Source organism: Rattus norvegicus, chromosome 6 (genome assembly GCF_021556685.1).
Source record: "Rattus norvegicus strain SHRSP/BbbUtx chromosome 6, alternate assembly SHRSP_T2T, whole genome shotgun sequence".
Classification (NCBI taxonomy): domain Eukaryota; kingdom Metazoa; phylum Chordata; class Mammalia; order Rodentia; family Muridae; genus Rattus; species Rattus norvegicus.
The window spans coordinates 94,890,666-94,906,512 of record NC_141539.1 but is presented as its reverse complement, the minus strand read 5'-3'; the positions used below and the strand labels follow the sequence as shown (position 1 = coordinate 94,906,512).

The window sequence follows — 15,847 nt, the reverse complement described above, 5'->3', positions numbered from 1 at the left end:
AAACCTGTAATTCTAAGACGTGTCTTTCAGAAAGCTGCAAATAAAGATTAGGGGGAGTTGGAGGTTAGGAATACAGTCACTGCTCCAGAATCCCTGATTATGATGATATGTGACACCATGCTGGCTGCCTCCTCCGGACAGAGTGGTAGCGCATTCCTAACCAAGAAAGAGACCGATCTCCAAAACCTGCCAAGTAGCCTGACTTGCAGAAAAATTTGGTTTTTAGTTTAGTTTTGCTTTTTTGTTCTCATGTGATGTGACTGTTATATAAGCCCCCTGGCAACCTTTGGAGTATCCCAGCGCCCCATTTATTTTTCAGCGGTGTCTATGGAATCATAAAATTAAATTAATTATCCTAATTTCTGAACTAGTACAGTACAAAGGGTTGTTTTTTGTGTTTTACCGAGAAACGTTGCACAAATGAGTTCCTGATCTGAGAACAATTTTTTGGAATGTAAATGGCAGCCACTGGCAGAGAGCTGGCTTCCTCTTCTGCAGGGAGCTCCTAAAACTGGAGACAAGGGGCACATTCAGTTCTTTCCCTGTGCTGCTAGAATTAGGAAGGCTTTACTCATCATGCTCCTGCTTAGTGTTTCCACCCCTCCCACCAGGAGGAGTGAGGAGATGCCCTGCCCTCCACCCCTTAGGTCTGAACCCAGAGGGGCTGAGCTGGTGATTAGCATAGGACTTGGGATCCCAGAATTTTGCACCCCAAAGCAGTTTGAACTCTGTCAGCCTTTTGCAGAGGAAGCCTGTGAGATCACTGCTGCCCCCTATTTTTGTGAGGGAGAACTAGATGAGCTCTCTTTGGCAGTCATCCACACCCCACTTGCTCTAAGTTAAGACAAGTAAGAGGGCAGGGTGAGCAGACCAACTCCCAGGAGGCCTCATCAAACCCAAGGATGATTTCGTTTGACTTGTTCGGTATTTTAAAAGCTGAACTTTGAGGTACACTCTTTGACATTGGAAATTTTCCCCAAATATTTTGTAGTAGCGAGCCACAATCGTCTCCTCCGGACACCACAGGCGACAATGTGCCGAGCTAGCTTTGTTCTCAGCTTCATTTGCCCCCTGACGACCGCTTGCTTTCTGATGTCCGAAGCCTCCATGCCTCGGTCTCCCAGGTCTCTGGGGTTCCTGGACTCTATTCTGATACACGTTTCACACCCTACACACCAGGAAGTGCCCACCGACCTGGCCAATGTGGGAAATGAAAATGCCCTTGTTCCTAAAGTGGGTCTGTGTGGTGCCTTAGTTGCTCCGGTAACCCACATTCTCTTGAGCCCAGTCCCGACCACCCAGTCCTCTCTAAATTTACATCCCTTTACCCAACACTTCTCATCCAGAGCTCTGACTTAAAATAACTGGCAGGAGTCTATTAAGTGTTTGAGTGTTCAGGCCACATAGAAACTACACTGATTTGGCAAAGGCCAGGCAAGCACTAAGGACATAATCTGTTGCTTTGTCTAGATTTTGTGGACATTTCTGATTGAATGGTCCTGAAAGCCACTTCCTCCAGTGTTGGTGAGAACGAGACAGAAAAGTTGAAGGCTTTTTGGCAACCTCAGCATCTTGTCCCAAATGCTACCCGTCACAGTATTCTGTCAGAACCTATTTCTTCCCCAGATTTCCAACCTCTAGAAATTTCCTTGCCTCAGGATCCTCTCCCAAACAAGACATATGTTTCCTACAAATTGGCAAAGAGCACATGAAATACAATTTGTTAGTCTTCTGTCTTCTTGCTTCTCAGTGGCCCAGGCATCGTGCGGGGGCTCATTAGCTCTGCGGTCTCAGGCCCTTCCTTAGCCTACCTACCGCAGCAGTGTGAGCTGTAAGGTCTCTGTTTGATTTCTGTTCTGTTCCCGGAGGCCTGTTCCACAGTAAATATCACACGGAGGGAAGAGTCTCAGTGGGATGTCTGCGCCTTTCCTCCTGTCTGTGGCTTCTGTGATTCATACTACTCTTTTTCCTTCCCCATTCCTGCGGAACTAAGGCACATACCATCTCTCTGACAAGCCTACACGTGGGCTGTGGTCCAAGCACCCTCTTCCCTGTCATGTGAGGGAAACTATGGGATGGCTGCCAGACATGCAAAATGGAGAGTCAAGCTCTCTTCCCTTTCTACATCTTGAGACTTTCCTTTTGCACACACACACACACACACACACACACAAGATCACTTTCACCCAGTCTTGCTCTTTCCTGGGCTAACGCACTAAAATATAACTTGAGCATATTTCAAAGAACATCACTGCAATCCGCCCCAGTCCACATTTGCTGTGTTAGCATGCTGTTCGAGCTCCCTTTGGCTGGAATAAAATGCTCTGACAAAAGCAACTTAAGGGAGAAAGGGTTTAATCTTAGTCACTGTTCGGTGGCCATAACGGAGCACTGTGACCAAGGCCACTTATAAACGGATTTAATTGGAGGCTGGTTTAGAGCTTTAGAGGGTGAGTCTACAATCATCGTGGCAGGGAGCATGGTGACAGGCAGGCAGGCAGGCAGGCAGGCAGGCATAGGATTGTAGCAGCAGCTAAGAGCTTATGTCCTAATCTGTGGGCAGAAGGCAGAGAGAAAGAGACAGACAGAGAGAGAGACAGAGACAGAGAAAGAGGAAGTCTATGCCTGATGTGAGTTTTTGAAACCTAAAGCTCACTCCCAGTGACACACCTCCTCCCACAAGGCCACACTTCCTAACGCATCCTAAACACTCCCTTTGTTGACCAGGCGTGCAGATATATGAACCTGTGGTAGCTATTCTCATTCAGACCACATGGATTTATCTGTTTCACCATCGAAAGCACAGCCCGTCATCCTATGGAAGTTAAGGCAGCAGGCACTTGAGTCAGTAGGTTATCACACTCATATTCAGGTGATGATGAACACATGTTGGGGGCCAGCTTACCTTCTCCACTTGGAGGGTCCAGGATCCCAGCCACAAAGGACAGAGCTTCCCATTTCAGTCGGTGCAATCAAGATAATCCTCCACAGACTTGCTGGCAGTTTCTCAAGTGATGCTAAATCCTGTCAAGCTATCAATTAACACTAATCATCACACAGGCTGACTTGAAAACTTCAGCATGAGCCAGTTAACACTTAAGAACTGCTACATTTTAACTAACATCTTATTAATGGTTGTGAGAAGCTGTATGTCTTAAGTGATTTTAAAAACATTTATAATAATAACACTTGTGACATTTAAGGCTGCCAGACCTGGAAGAATGAATGAAAGAAAAAAAGAAACAAACTAACAACAACAACAATAACAAAACAGCAACAACAACAAACCCAACAGTTGATTGCTAAACTGTATAAAATTACAGAGATGTTAGAAATAGGGTTTTATTTTGTTTGAGTGAGGGGAGGGTGGCCATTTCTAGAGAGGAAAATTCTTTTGAATAAGAATAGAGACAAAATTTTATGTCTGGACTTTTAGAGCCAATAGTGGTATGAATTTCTGTTGGCCAGAGTGTGTTGTGCATGTGATATTTGTGTGTGCTTAAAACACATGATCGTTCTTTCTTAGATGCTGGAAGAGGTGTTTCTCAGCCTCGACCCTGATGGTACAATGAGTGTGGAAGACTTTTTCTATGGTCTGTTTAAGACTGGGAAATCCCTTACACCATCAGCATCTACTCCCTATAGACAACTAAAACGGCATCTGTCTATGCAGGTAAGAGATCAGCGTTCAGAGCCGGGTGTGGTGGCACACACCCATGACCTCCAGCACAGTGGGCAGAGGGGAGAACAGAATACAAGTTGGAGGCTAGCCTGGGCTACATGGTGAGACCCTATCTTAGAAAAGAAGAGCCAACAGAACATTTTCCTTCAGAATCAGTGTTTAAAACCCAGTTAGTAGTTCTGAATGAATTCATCTGTTGTCTAAAGAAAAATGTCATGAAGTAAAAAGTATTCAGAGCATGCGAAAGACTAAGCCGTTTGAAAGGAAAGGATGGTTTGAGAATCGGCCATAAATGACAGAGTGTGAAGGCTGCTAATTCTGCCTCTTGATGACAGTGTGGGGTAGAAGAAATGTGGTGTCAAGTAAATATCTCATCTATGGCGAAGAGTCTTCCAGAACAGTTCTTTCTGATAAGGTTGTAGGCTTGGCTCACTGGGAACCAGAGATCAAAGGCTTTCTCCCTCCAACAGTGTAAGTTAACTTCTGCTCTCTGTGGCCAGGACTGTACAGGCATCTAGCTGCATTTCTGGGGTCCAACTCAGTTTACTTAAGACTCTTTTCTCCTTCCAGTCTTTTGATGAGAGTGGACGGCGGACCACAACCTCGTCAGCAATGATGAGTACCATTGGCTTCCGGGTCTTCTCCTGCTTGGATGATGGGATGGGCCAGGCATCGGTGGAGAGGATCCTGGACACCTGGCAGGAGGAGGGCATTGAGAACAGCCAGGAGATCCTGAAGGTGTGGCAGCTAGAATGGCAGTCCTAGGAAGGGGGGTGTCAGTGGATCTTTTGAAACTGTTTTGATTTATCCTTGATGACCTAATGTTTGCGAGGTCTCAGAAATGAGGTAATTTTTCCTGCCTCCTTTAGGCAGAAGCCCATGGCTTATTTCCATGTTTTTTTAACCTCGTTAACTCTTAACTCATCTTTGGTCGGCGTTTCTTTACAATGTCAGATGGGATGTCATAAGATACAAGCAGCCAGCCTCAACTGCCTTAACCAAGCAGGTTTCTAGGTAAAAGCTGTTCCTGTGGAGCGGGACCTGCCTGGTCTCTAGCATGGCTTCACTTTCTGCTTTCTGAAGCTGGGCCTGTCATTTGTTCTGACTCTACGTTGTGTTCTCATTCCCAGGCTTTGGATTTCAGCCTGGATGGAAACATCAACCTGACAGAGCTGACGCTGGCTCTTGAGAATGAACTCTTGGTTACCAAGAATGGCATTCACCAGGCAGCTCTAGCCAGCTTCAAGGCTGAGATCCGGCATTTGTTGTAAGTTGAGCAGAAGCTTTGCCTGGTTCATTTCCTTTACAGCTTGTCTCCCTTATCACCACCACCAGGCACCTTTTCCCACCCACAGGCCAGGGTGGCCATCTTCCATTTCTAACTGTTAAACAGTTACCCTCCTGAGCTGAAGGGACGTGAGCTGGGGCTCTGATTGGCTGCAGCATGTGAAGGGGGCCTTGGAAAGCCTTTTTGTTTGGGGAGGGTTCTGGTTGTCGTGGTTTTGTGTTTGTACTGAAACAAGCCAGATGAGGGGTTTTTTTTGGGGGGGTGTAGGGGAGGGAGTCTCCTGGTTGCTTGGAAACAGCTTCTTACTAACTCACTCTCTTTCTAATTCTAGAGAACGAGTTGACCAAGTAGTCAGAGAAAAAGAGAAACTACGGTCGGACTTGGACAAAGCAGAAAAGCTGAAGTCGCTAATGGCTTCTGAGGTGGATGATCACCATGCAGCCATTGAACGGAGGAACGAGTACAACCTCAGGTGTGGCCCCCATCGCTCCAAACCCCAGCTTCTCCTCTTTATCCCCTTCCCCCACAACTGCCCCTCCCCCTCCCCCATCCCCAGCCCTCTGCTCAAGGCAGCTTGAGGACAGAGCTGAGGTCTAGCTGCAGCCCAGCCACCAGGAAGGCAGGACACTTTAGGCATTTTCTCTGTGCCCTCTGTCCCCAGTTTTGCAATGTCGCCTACTGTCCTCCAAGGGATCTCCAGGCCGCCTATTGATTTTCCTGTTGTCCTTCCTCACAGGAAACTGGATGAAGAATACAAGGAGCGCATAGCAGCCTTAAAGAATGAACTCCGCCAAGAGAGGGAACAGATCCTGCAGCAAGTGGGCAAGCAGCGGGTGGAGCTGGAACAGGAGATTGAAAAGGCCAAAACAGAAGAGAATTACATCCGGGACCGCCTTGCCCTCTCCCTCAAGGTAATCTTCTTGGTAGCTCTGTGGCCTGGGTCCATGCTAGGTATCTACAGCGAACACTGTAGCTCCCTGAGGGCACAGGTCTGCATAGGGCTAAATCCAAGGATTCTCCCTGGTCATGGCCTAGACATGGTGGTGGCCTCAGGGTCTGGTGTGTGGACAGTGTTGAGGGGTGTATAGTATATCCTGTTCTTCACAGCCTTCGCACTTCTCCTTAGGACTGGGTGCAGCTTGGCCAACACCTCAATTGCAGAGCTGTCCCCACCCCCCATCCCCAGCATGTCCTCATCCTCGGTTTCTCCTTCTCCTTCCTATCTGGCCCCCATTCTTAGTCTCTGGGTATCTCCAAACATGTTTTTCCTCTTGTGATCTTCCCTTCCTCTCTCTGTCTCAGTGGAAGAACATGACTTTCTCTTTTCTGGGCTCTCATACCAGATAGCATAGTACTGGGCCTTTGGGGCCCACTGCCTACAGGAAACCCTTGATGGTGTTACCCAAGCCTGTTTCCCAGCGTGCAGATGGCCACATGGTAGCTCTTACTCCTTACCTCGGCGTGGTTAGCATACCAGATGCTACAAGTAAGTGGTCTGCAGAATAGCAGGTACGGGGAAATGTTTGCTCTTATGATGTGCCCCTGGGCCACACACCAACTGAGGAAAGGCCAACACAAGGGGCAGCCTCTGCCATCAGCATTCTCCTAAGCAGCAGCAGCAGCTGCCGAAAGTCCCAGAAGTTAAAGTTCTTAGCCGTCCACACGCATCAGCACCCTTTAGGTCACATTGTCGTTCTGAAACACCTCCTAGATGTATCCTCTCCTCTGCATTCCACAGCCTCTCTGGTTAGGTTCTAAACGCACTGCGGCCCCTCAGGTGATTCCAGTGTGTTCATAATAATCCTTTCTTCCACATGTCCATTAGAGAGAACTCAATAAAGACAGGGGCAAGCATGCAGGTACCTGTGGTTTAAAAGTAGGGTGCTGCGAGGGAGAGCAGGAGCCGTGCACCTTGCCTGAACAGTATTAGAGTTTGCTAGCCCAGATGGCAAAGGCTTGAGTGAGCTGGCCCTGGGGGTCTGAGAGCAGGCCCAGCCCCTCGATGGCTGCTACACTGGGGAGAGCAGGCCCACACCTCAACTGGGCAGCACTGTGGAGGCTCTGGAGGTGTGGGTGCAGGTGGGCTTGCCCCAAGGGCATAAGGAGAGCTAGCCCTGCCCCTTGCCAGCTATACGTGGCATTGGGTAAGCTAGCCAGGGCAGTGCAGGAGAGCTGGTTGGAGACCACCTCAGCTACCGTCCAGGCCCAGATCCAGGGCTTTGAGTTGGCTCACGTCAGTCAACATCTATCCCATCTATGAACTACTGGAACTTATGAAAGGACCGGTCCTGCTGATCCAAAGTTGACAGGATCTCCATGACTAAGGGAAACAACAGGATATCAGGGAGGAGTCCCAGGGAGGATCCAGTATTGATGGTGTCATAGAAGCTAGAACCAGACCAATGACTCATTGCAGTGAACATTTGCAAGTTAAAGATGTGACAAAAGGGTCTACTGTGGCACACACTGTAACATGATACAGCTTCTATCAGGAGATTTTTTTTTTATGTTTTGTTTTTTATTTTGTTTAGGGGGAGGTTGCCACAGGTAGACGAATGAGATTGGGGCACATGGTATGAAACTCACAAATATTCATTAAAAAATTAATTCGAAAAATAGGGTGCTGACGATCACGGGCACTGCCAGAGGCTCATCTGTAGTTCTCTGACCCAGTGGTTCTCACCCTTACTAACACTGTGACCCTTTAATACAGCTCCTCACGTGTGGTGACCCACAACCATAGCTCTTTTCCTTGCTACTTCATAACTGTACATTTGCTGCAGTTGTGAATCATAATGTACATATCTGTGTTTTCCAATGATTGTAGGTGACCCCTGTGAAACAGTCATTCAGTTCCCAAAGGGGTCACAACCCATAGGTTGAGAACCTGCTCTAACCTCAGCTCCTGCTGGCTCTTTCTGGCGCCCCGCCCCTCCTGGCACCTGCCCTGTCACTGCGCCTTCCATGAGCCCCATATTCCTCCTGTATGCTCCTTTGCTGTGTCCCCCAACACCACAGGCCACACTCCCTATCCGTTCCCATCACACCCCCTTTCTTGTTAGGAGACCTGTTTTCTGTCGCGGCTATGTGCACCTCCTTCTTTAGGGCCACATTGTCCCCTATGCTCCACAGTGATATCTGATTTGGCTTCCAGAGCAGCAGGATTCCCTGATTCAGCAGTGTGGGTGTTCTTTTTAAAAAAAAAAAAAAAAACCTTAATTTTATTATTATTTTACGTACCCACTTTACATCTTGCTCACTGCCCTCCCCCCGTCACCCCCTCCCCGGGACCTTTCCCCCACCCCTCACCTCCTCTGAGTGTGTAGGAGCCCCCCTGGGTATCCCCTACCCTGGTTGGTACTTGAAGATATTCTTTAAGAGACAAAAGTCCTAGAGTTGGTGTTAAAGGAAAAGGTAGTATTATTTATTTATTTATTTATTTTTATTTTTTTGGAAGGCTTTAAGCACATTTCTTTCTTTCTTTTTCTTTCTTTTTTTTTTTACAAAACTCCATATTGCTATGTTAGAGTGTGAACTAGAATACATAACGACATACTGGCTCTCTATGCTTTTGGCAGAATGTACTTTGAGAGTAACATTCTTCCAGTCAGCCCTTAACGCTGCAGAGGAAAGAAAGTATGTCCAATGGCCAGCCTGTGTGGTTTTTAAACAAATGTGGGTGAAATCTTTCCAGAGCACTATGACAGATATTTTTCTTTTTAATGGAAAAAAAGCTTATGAGTTTCAATTGGTTTGTTATTTTAGTTCATACAATGGTTCATAAAAATTATGAACCATTTATATGTAACTTTTATATCCTTAAACCAAAATTGTAAGTTAGCTATAAACTGTAATGCCCATGAACTATAATAAGTTTTAGAATTTACTCTTTTTATGGTCCTTCTGAGTCTCTTGTTATAGCTACACAAGGTCTTCCTCCCTCCCTCCTTCCCTCCCTCCCTCCTTCCCTCCCTTCCCTCCCTCCCTCCCTCCCCCCTTCCTTCCTGCTTTCCGGTGGGGCACACGCTGGCGTGAGCATGTGAAGATCAGGGATGACTTGGTCCTGGAGAGTCACATCATGTAACGAGTGCCTTTACCCTGTGAACCAGCTCGTGTCCATTCTAGAAATGGTGCCTCAGTACCAGATTTCTTACATTGAACAATACACAGAGAATATGTTGTTTAAAATACTCCACCGTAATGCTGCGCAGAAGTAAAATAAAGCCATATATGTACACTTTTTTAAAAAAAATTATTGCTATCAAAGTAAAATTTTGGTATTAAAAATATCTTTATGAAAAGGTGAGATTAATTTTGAATCATTTAACTCAGTAAGTACAAGGCATAATTTGGAAATGGAACCAGGGAGCACAAATAGGTCTGTGCTGTCTTCTGCAGTTGTAACTTACCTTGTGAGAGCCAGGGTGTACTTTCCTCTGACAGTGTATGCCTCGGTTGGTTCTGGATGTATTTCACATGCTCAGTATCTTCACAGGCCTATTAGTAGCTAAGATGTGGAACATCACAATTTTATAAGGCTTTAACTTTTTAATGATTTACCTGTATTTTATGTGCATTGGTGTTTTCCCTGCACGTTTGTCCGTGTGGGTGTCAGAAGCCCTGGAACTGGAGTGACAGGCAGGTGTGAGCTACCATGTGGGTGCTAGGAATTGAACCCCGTCCTCTGGAAGAGCAGCCAGTGCTCTTAACCACTGAGCCATCTCTCCAGCCCTATAAGGTTCTTTTTAAAGTCAGACTTTTGGATCATGAGCTGGATTTTAACCTTTTAGCAATCATTTGATGTCGATTCTCTTTAGTTTTTATAATAGATACCGATTTCTTGATCCCAGTCCCTGGCCTGCACTTCCTTTAAGGGGATAGAACAGTTTTCTGGTTTCTGACTTGTGCCGTGTTTATTTTCCCAACCTTCTCAAGGAAAACAATCGCCTGGAAAATGAGCTTCTGGAAAACGCAGAGAAGTTGGCAGAGTACGAGAACCTGACAAGCAAACTTCAGCGCAGTTTGGAAAATGTGTTAGCGGAGAAGGTAAAGCTGCCTACTTCCGATTTCCGGGTGAGCTGCCCAAAATGTCACTCACCCCAAAGAGCAGAAGCAGTGCCAAGAACATTTTTATTAGGGAGCCATTTGGGTGCCTGAAGGAAGTTGTAACTTCCCAGGCTACCACTTAGCAATGGTGGCTGTGAGGAAAGCGTTCGCTGCCTGGCATTGAGACAGGCTCCCTCCCCAAGCTGCACACATCGTTCTTGGGTGTTTCCAACCTCTTCCGGTTGGTGGTGCCTCTGCTTCAATGCCCCATTCCTGTCATATTTGGGAGCTTGAATGACACTGGGATCTTTGGAATGTGGTAGGTCAAAGAGGGCCCTTGGGAGTAATGACAGCTTTGTTTTTTTGTCCTTTCTAGTTTGGTGACCTCGATCCCAGCAGTGCTGAATTCTTTCTTCAAGAGGAGAGGCTGGCACAGATGCGAAATGAATATGAACAGCAGTGCAGGGTGCGTGGCTGAGGATAGCTAAGCAGCACGGGAGGGCCTGGGTTCGAATCCCAGCCTCAGCCATCCCTGGGCTTGTCAGGCCACTGAAATCCGTGGATGCCAAAACTTCCTTTAAGCACAGTGCTTAAAGGCACCCAGCAAGCAGCTGCAAAGGTTCAGAGAGAATCTGTGTAAAGTGCTTAGAAAAGAGCCAGGGGTATACACACACCAAGCACATGCATAAATGCTAGCTGTTTAATACGATTCAGTATCCTGGGCTATAAGCAATCAAGCCAATTCCATTCAGGTCTACTATCTTGCTGCTATCTAGAGGACTATCTAGTTTTTTGCTGAGTGAAAAAATAATGTGGCTGTATTGATGTACTTATCTCAAAATTAGCCTCCCTAGCTGATCATTGCAAACTCTATATTATCTGATGTGGTTTGAGCATATTCTTTTATTTGAGAAATACAAAAACTAGGAGCAGAAACCACGCAAACTTTTCCACTGTCTACCAGATACAGCTGTTCTTATGGCTTGCAGGAGTCTGTTTATTTCTTTTGTTTGCTTGTTTTGTTTTGTTGGAGACAGGGTCTCATTATGCAGCTCTGGCTGTCTTGGAACTCATTCTGAACCAGGCTGGCCTAGCACTCAGAAACCTGCCTGTCTCTGCCCCCAAATGCTGGGATTAAAGACATGCACTGCTATCGGCCTGTCCTCTGTTTGTTTCTTAAATTAGCTCCCCCAAGCTTAGGAATTTGATTTTTTTTCTTAAGCTGAACACACTTATTTAGCAAGGTAAGTAGAGCTGAGTTCTAGTTTTAGATACAGTTTGTACTTTGGCAGAGATGAGGAAATCCTCAAGAGATTGCTTCTAGCCTGCCTTCTTAGGAGCTTCAGCTTGCATCTGCTGCCTTCACAATGAAGTGTTAGCTCTTAGGTCTAATCATGTAGTCCTTGCTTTAATTGACTCTAAACTGAATGAACTCATGAGTAAGATCTGTTACTCACACCTTCAGAATTCTCCCAGGTCATCTTTTTCAAACCCCTTTGCATACCATACATTGTGTGCATTCAATGTATACAGTTCCCTGTCTTTAATTATATTCAACCAGCTGTGGAGCCCCGACCACAATTCAATGCGAGAGTGTTGTCTTCACTCCAAGAAAACCCTGCTCTACTTCATCCAGCTTCTCCTGTTGTCCCCCTCCCCCCACCCCGTCCCCATCATAGCAGCATCCCCACCCCCTCAGTTCATCCTGTCCATCCTTCCCCCACCCCCACCCCACTTCTGTGTCTCCCCCTCCTCCAAGTCCCATTCCCACCCCCTTTCTACCCCTAACCCTGCCCCAAGCAACCACTGGTCTATTTTCTGTCAGCTAACGACTGGTCCTTTGCGAAGGGCTTCTTTCACTTGGTGATACTGTCCAGGTTCATGGTGTTGTGGCCTGTGTCTGTTTTCTGTTCCTTCCGGTGGCTGCATAAAATCCCATTGTGTTACATTTCTTTTTTTTTTTTTTTTTTTTTTTTTTTGGTTCTTTTTTTCGGAGCTGGGGACCGAACCCAGGGCCTTGCGCTTCCTAGGCAAGCGCTCTACCACTAAGCTAAATCCCCAACCCCCGTGCTACATTTCTTAATCAGCTAATAGACATCTGGGTTTTTAGCGGCTATCGTGAATAATGGTTCGAAGCAGATTTTTGCATGGGCATATACTTAATTTCTCTTGGGGTTTATACCAGGAAGTGTCCTGCTGGACCACAAGATAAGCCAACGTTTAACTTTTAGGAACTGGCAGACCTCCTCTGACGTGGTGGCACCATATTTTTTTCCTACCATTTGAGCATCCTCATCCACCACTTCTTCCTTTACAATTGTCATACCCCATCATAGACTTCGTCATCCCCTCGGCAGCGAACAGCATTGAAGGTTTCCGACACACTTACTGGTTGTTTGTATATCTTCTTCGATGAACTCTCTGATATAGCCTTTGTCCATTTTTAAGTTGAATTCCTTGACTTTGACTTCTAAAAATCTTTATAAATTCTGGCTACAAGTCCTTTATCTGATAATAAACTTTCTTCTAAGTACAGTTTTTACTTTAAATTTTCAAAATTTTTTATTATGTGTTTATGTGTTTGTGTTGTTTCCGCGCACGAGTGCAGTCTCACAGAGTCCACAGGAAGGAATCAGATCCCTGGGAGTCACTGGTGACTGGGAGCCTCCTTACATGGTGCTGGGAACCAAACTCCTGTCCTGTGCATGAGCGAGACAGGCTCTTAACCTCCGAGCTCTCGCTTCAGCTTCCTTTTTTTTTTTTAATGTTCTTGGTGTCTTTTGAAGCACAAAAACCTGTACTTTGCTTTTCTCTGCTCTGTTTTTCTTGTTGCCATATGTAAGACTGGTGTCGTCTTTTAAACTCCAGCTACTACAAGACCAAGTGGATGAGCTCCAGTCTGAACTAGAGGAGTACCAGGCGCAGGGCAGAGTGCTCAGACTGCCCTGTCAGAACGCGCTGTCAGAAGAACTGGACGGTCACGGGGATGGTATCGAGCAGGACCAAGGTAAGCACATTTGCACACAATCTTTTCGATGTCTGCATTTGACCTGGTTTGGAGAACGGCGGCTGGGTGGGGCACTGCAGAACACTGGCATCCTGGAGGACAGGGAGGGAGAGACTGTGGCAGTCAGTCTCGTTTATTGAGCTACTTCACTCGTGGCTGGCTTTTTCGTTTGTCCTTGAGGTCTTTATTAAAAAAAAAATATTTGTGATTCTGATATTGCTGACTCTTCCCTCCCCACTATGGCTGCCTGGTATGAGGATGGTTTGGAAGAGTTAGCCAGCCACACACCACAGAACTCACAGCTGATTTTCATAGGCTGGCGAGACTAAATGCCTTATTTGCCTCTGTAAGAGCAGCAGCAAGTCAGTTAAGAGCTTATGCCTGTGGCTTTGAGGGAGATGAGGAGGAGCGAGGCTGTTGGGCAGGCCTGCCTGGGAGCCATCTTGCAATCCAGCTCCTTGCCTGGGCCCTGTCTCTTTCCTCAGTTGGGTTTCAACTTGAGCAAGGTTCCCATGGGTTCTGCTGTTCCTGGTGGTGTCTCCCTTTGGTTTTTAAGAAAGCAGCTTTTTGGGGTTGGGGATTTAGCTCAGTGGTAGAGCGCTTGCCTAGGAAGCTCAAGGCCCTGGGTTCGGTCCCCAGCTCCGAAAAAAAGAACCAAAAAAAAAAAAAAAAAGAAAGCAGCTTTTTCCTTCCCTCCCCTCTCTACTGTGGGATCAGCTGGTATTTGGGGAGGAGGTGTGGGAAGCTCTGAGTCCTTCTCTCTGATCCTTGACTCACCTGATACAGCTCTCCAGAGAGACTGTTGACTTTTCCAAGAAACTTCTGCCGTCTCGGAGGGGGGATGGGCCCAAAATATATGAGGAGAAAGCCCAAGGCAGTTGCTAGAACTCTGCCTACGAACACTTCTCCATCTGCTTGTGTATCTCCAGATGAAAAAAAGTATTTTTTGAGTCTCACCACCTTAAGACATTTCCATGTAGCAGTAAATAAATATATTGGACCTTGTGTTAGCTCAGCCCTCACCCTCTGCCCATATTTTCAATTTTCCCTTGGTGCTTAGTGTGGGCAGTGGGAGAAGTAAATCTCATGAAGGCATTGAGAATTTCCTCCCCAGTTCCCTGTACCCATGCCCCTGACACATGGGCCTGGGTGAACATAACTTGGACATGTGCAGTACTGAGGGGTGGACTAGGCATTTTGGCCCCCATAATGCACAGCAGTTAGGGTGCGAGCCACTCACTCGTTCCCATGCCACATCATCCCTCAGAATTTGTCATTGGGTAGTTTCTGGATAGACAAGATGTTGGTTAGTTTGACCAGACTCTGCTTCATGCTGTTTCCACACCCCATAGCCCTTTTATGGAGAGCTCATGGTTAACATATTCCATACACACCCATTTATCATTCAAAATGGCGGATTCAACTAAGGCTTTGCATACTGTCTGTAATTAGGAGGCTCTCCTCACCTTCTTCCTCTTGCTGCCCTAAAGCTTGAAGAGCAGAGCAACTTATGTGGCTTCCATTGTTTCCAAGAGCTTCACAGCTGGGAAGTCAGGCTGAAAAGGATTCCTTAGTGAAACCATGCCCCTGGACAGATGGCAGGATGTGCCAATGACAGAGCCTGAGGCAGGCTTGGTGGTTTCATGTGTTTTCAGAGCCTGGTTCTGGAGACAGAGCCTGAGGCAGGCTCGGTGGCTCCATGTGTTTTCAGGGCCTGGTTCTGGAGACAGAGCCTGTGGCAGGCTTGGTGGGTTTATGTGTTTTCAGAGCCTGGTTCTGGAGAATGCAACCCACTGAATATGAGCATTGAGGCAGAGCTGGTCATCGAACAGCTGAAAGAGCAGCACCACAGGGACCTGTGTCACCTGAGACTGGAGCTGGAAGACAAAGTAAGTCCTGCTTTCCAGTCTGACGGAGTTCTGTCAGCATGTGAGAGGTCCTGCTGCTTCTTCCTCACAGACCAGCACTCCTGTGCATTTCTTCTAGAGCTCAGAGGCTGCCAGGAACCTGGTTCCTCAGTCTGAGCTTGAGTCCTGTTCTTCTCCAGTCTCTCCAGAATGTGTGATGTGTGCTTAGCCCCGCATATTGTAATATACTAATTATGTTTTTAACTTGTTAAAAAATATCCCAATTAAAAAACAAACCCTTTTTTTAAAAGATTTATTTATTTATTATAAATATAATTACACTGTAGTGAGCCACCATGTGGTTGCTGGGCTTTGAACTCAGGACCTCTGGAAGAGCACTCAGTGATCTTAACCACTGAGCCATCTCTCCAGTCCACAACCCTTTCTTTGATGTAGTATCACTTACTAGATTAGATACAAGTTCTGATCCTTGGCCTCTCAGACCTTCACTCTATGTCTTCCACTCACCTTCATCAAGGTTTTGGTTTTCTTTTTTTTTCCTGTATGTAGTTTGTGGTATGTATGGTTACATGTATGTGCATGGTTACAAGTGGTGTATGCATGGTTACATGTGTGTATGGTTGCATGTGGTATATGCATGGTTACATGTGGTGTATGCATGGTTACATGTGTGTATGGTTGCATGTGGTGTATGCATGGTTACATGTGGTATATGCATGGTTACATGTGTTTGCATGGTTATGTATATATGGTTACATGTGTGTATATGGATACATGTGGTATATGCATGGTTGCATGTGTTTTCGTGGTCATGTGTGTATGTATAGTTACATGTATATGCATGTTTGTGCCATGAATGAGAGTATACGGGTGTGTAGGCTGGAGATCACCATCCCATGTCCTCCTTGATTGGTTCCTCGATTTCTTGACTGGAACTCTGAACTCAGAGTTCCCCC

At 46.4% G+C, this 15,847-nt stretch overlaps 1 protein-coding gene across 50 annotated transcripts in view; it reads left to right on the top strand.

The window, feature by feature from the left end:
* Nin (ninein) overlaps positions 1-15,847 on the top strand; it is a 102,172-nt gene that overhangs the window by 50,794 nt on the left and 35,531 nt on the right. For all 50 annotated transcript variants that reach the window (XR_015621783.1, XR_015621768.1, XR_015621767.1 and 47 more), the window contains 9 exon segments: positions 3,527-3,673; positions 4,253-4,420; positions 4,813-4,949; positions 5,302-5,442; positions 5,707-5,881; positions 9,906-10,016; positions 10,393-10,482; positions 12,885-13,023; positions 14,791-14,912. Coding sequence is in view for 21 of the 50 variants with exons in the window: in XM_087552710.1 (XP_087408836.1) it covers positions 3,527-3,673; positions 4,253-4,420; positions 4,813-4,949; positions 5,302-5,442; positions 5,707-5,881; positions 9,906-10,016; positions 10,393-10,482; positions 12,885-13,023; positions 14,791-14,912 (1,230 nt within the window). In the remaining 29 variants the exon portion in view is untranslated.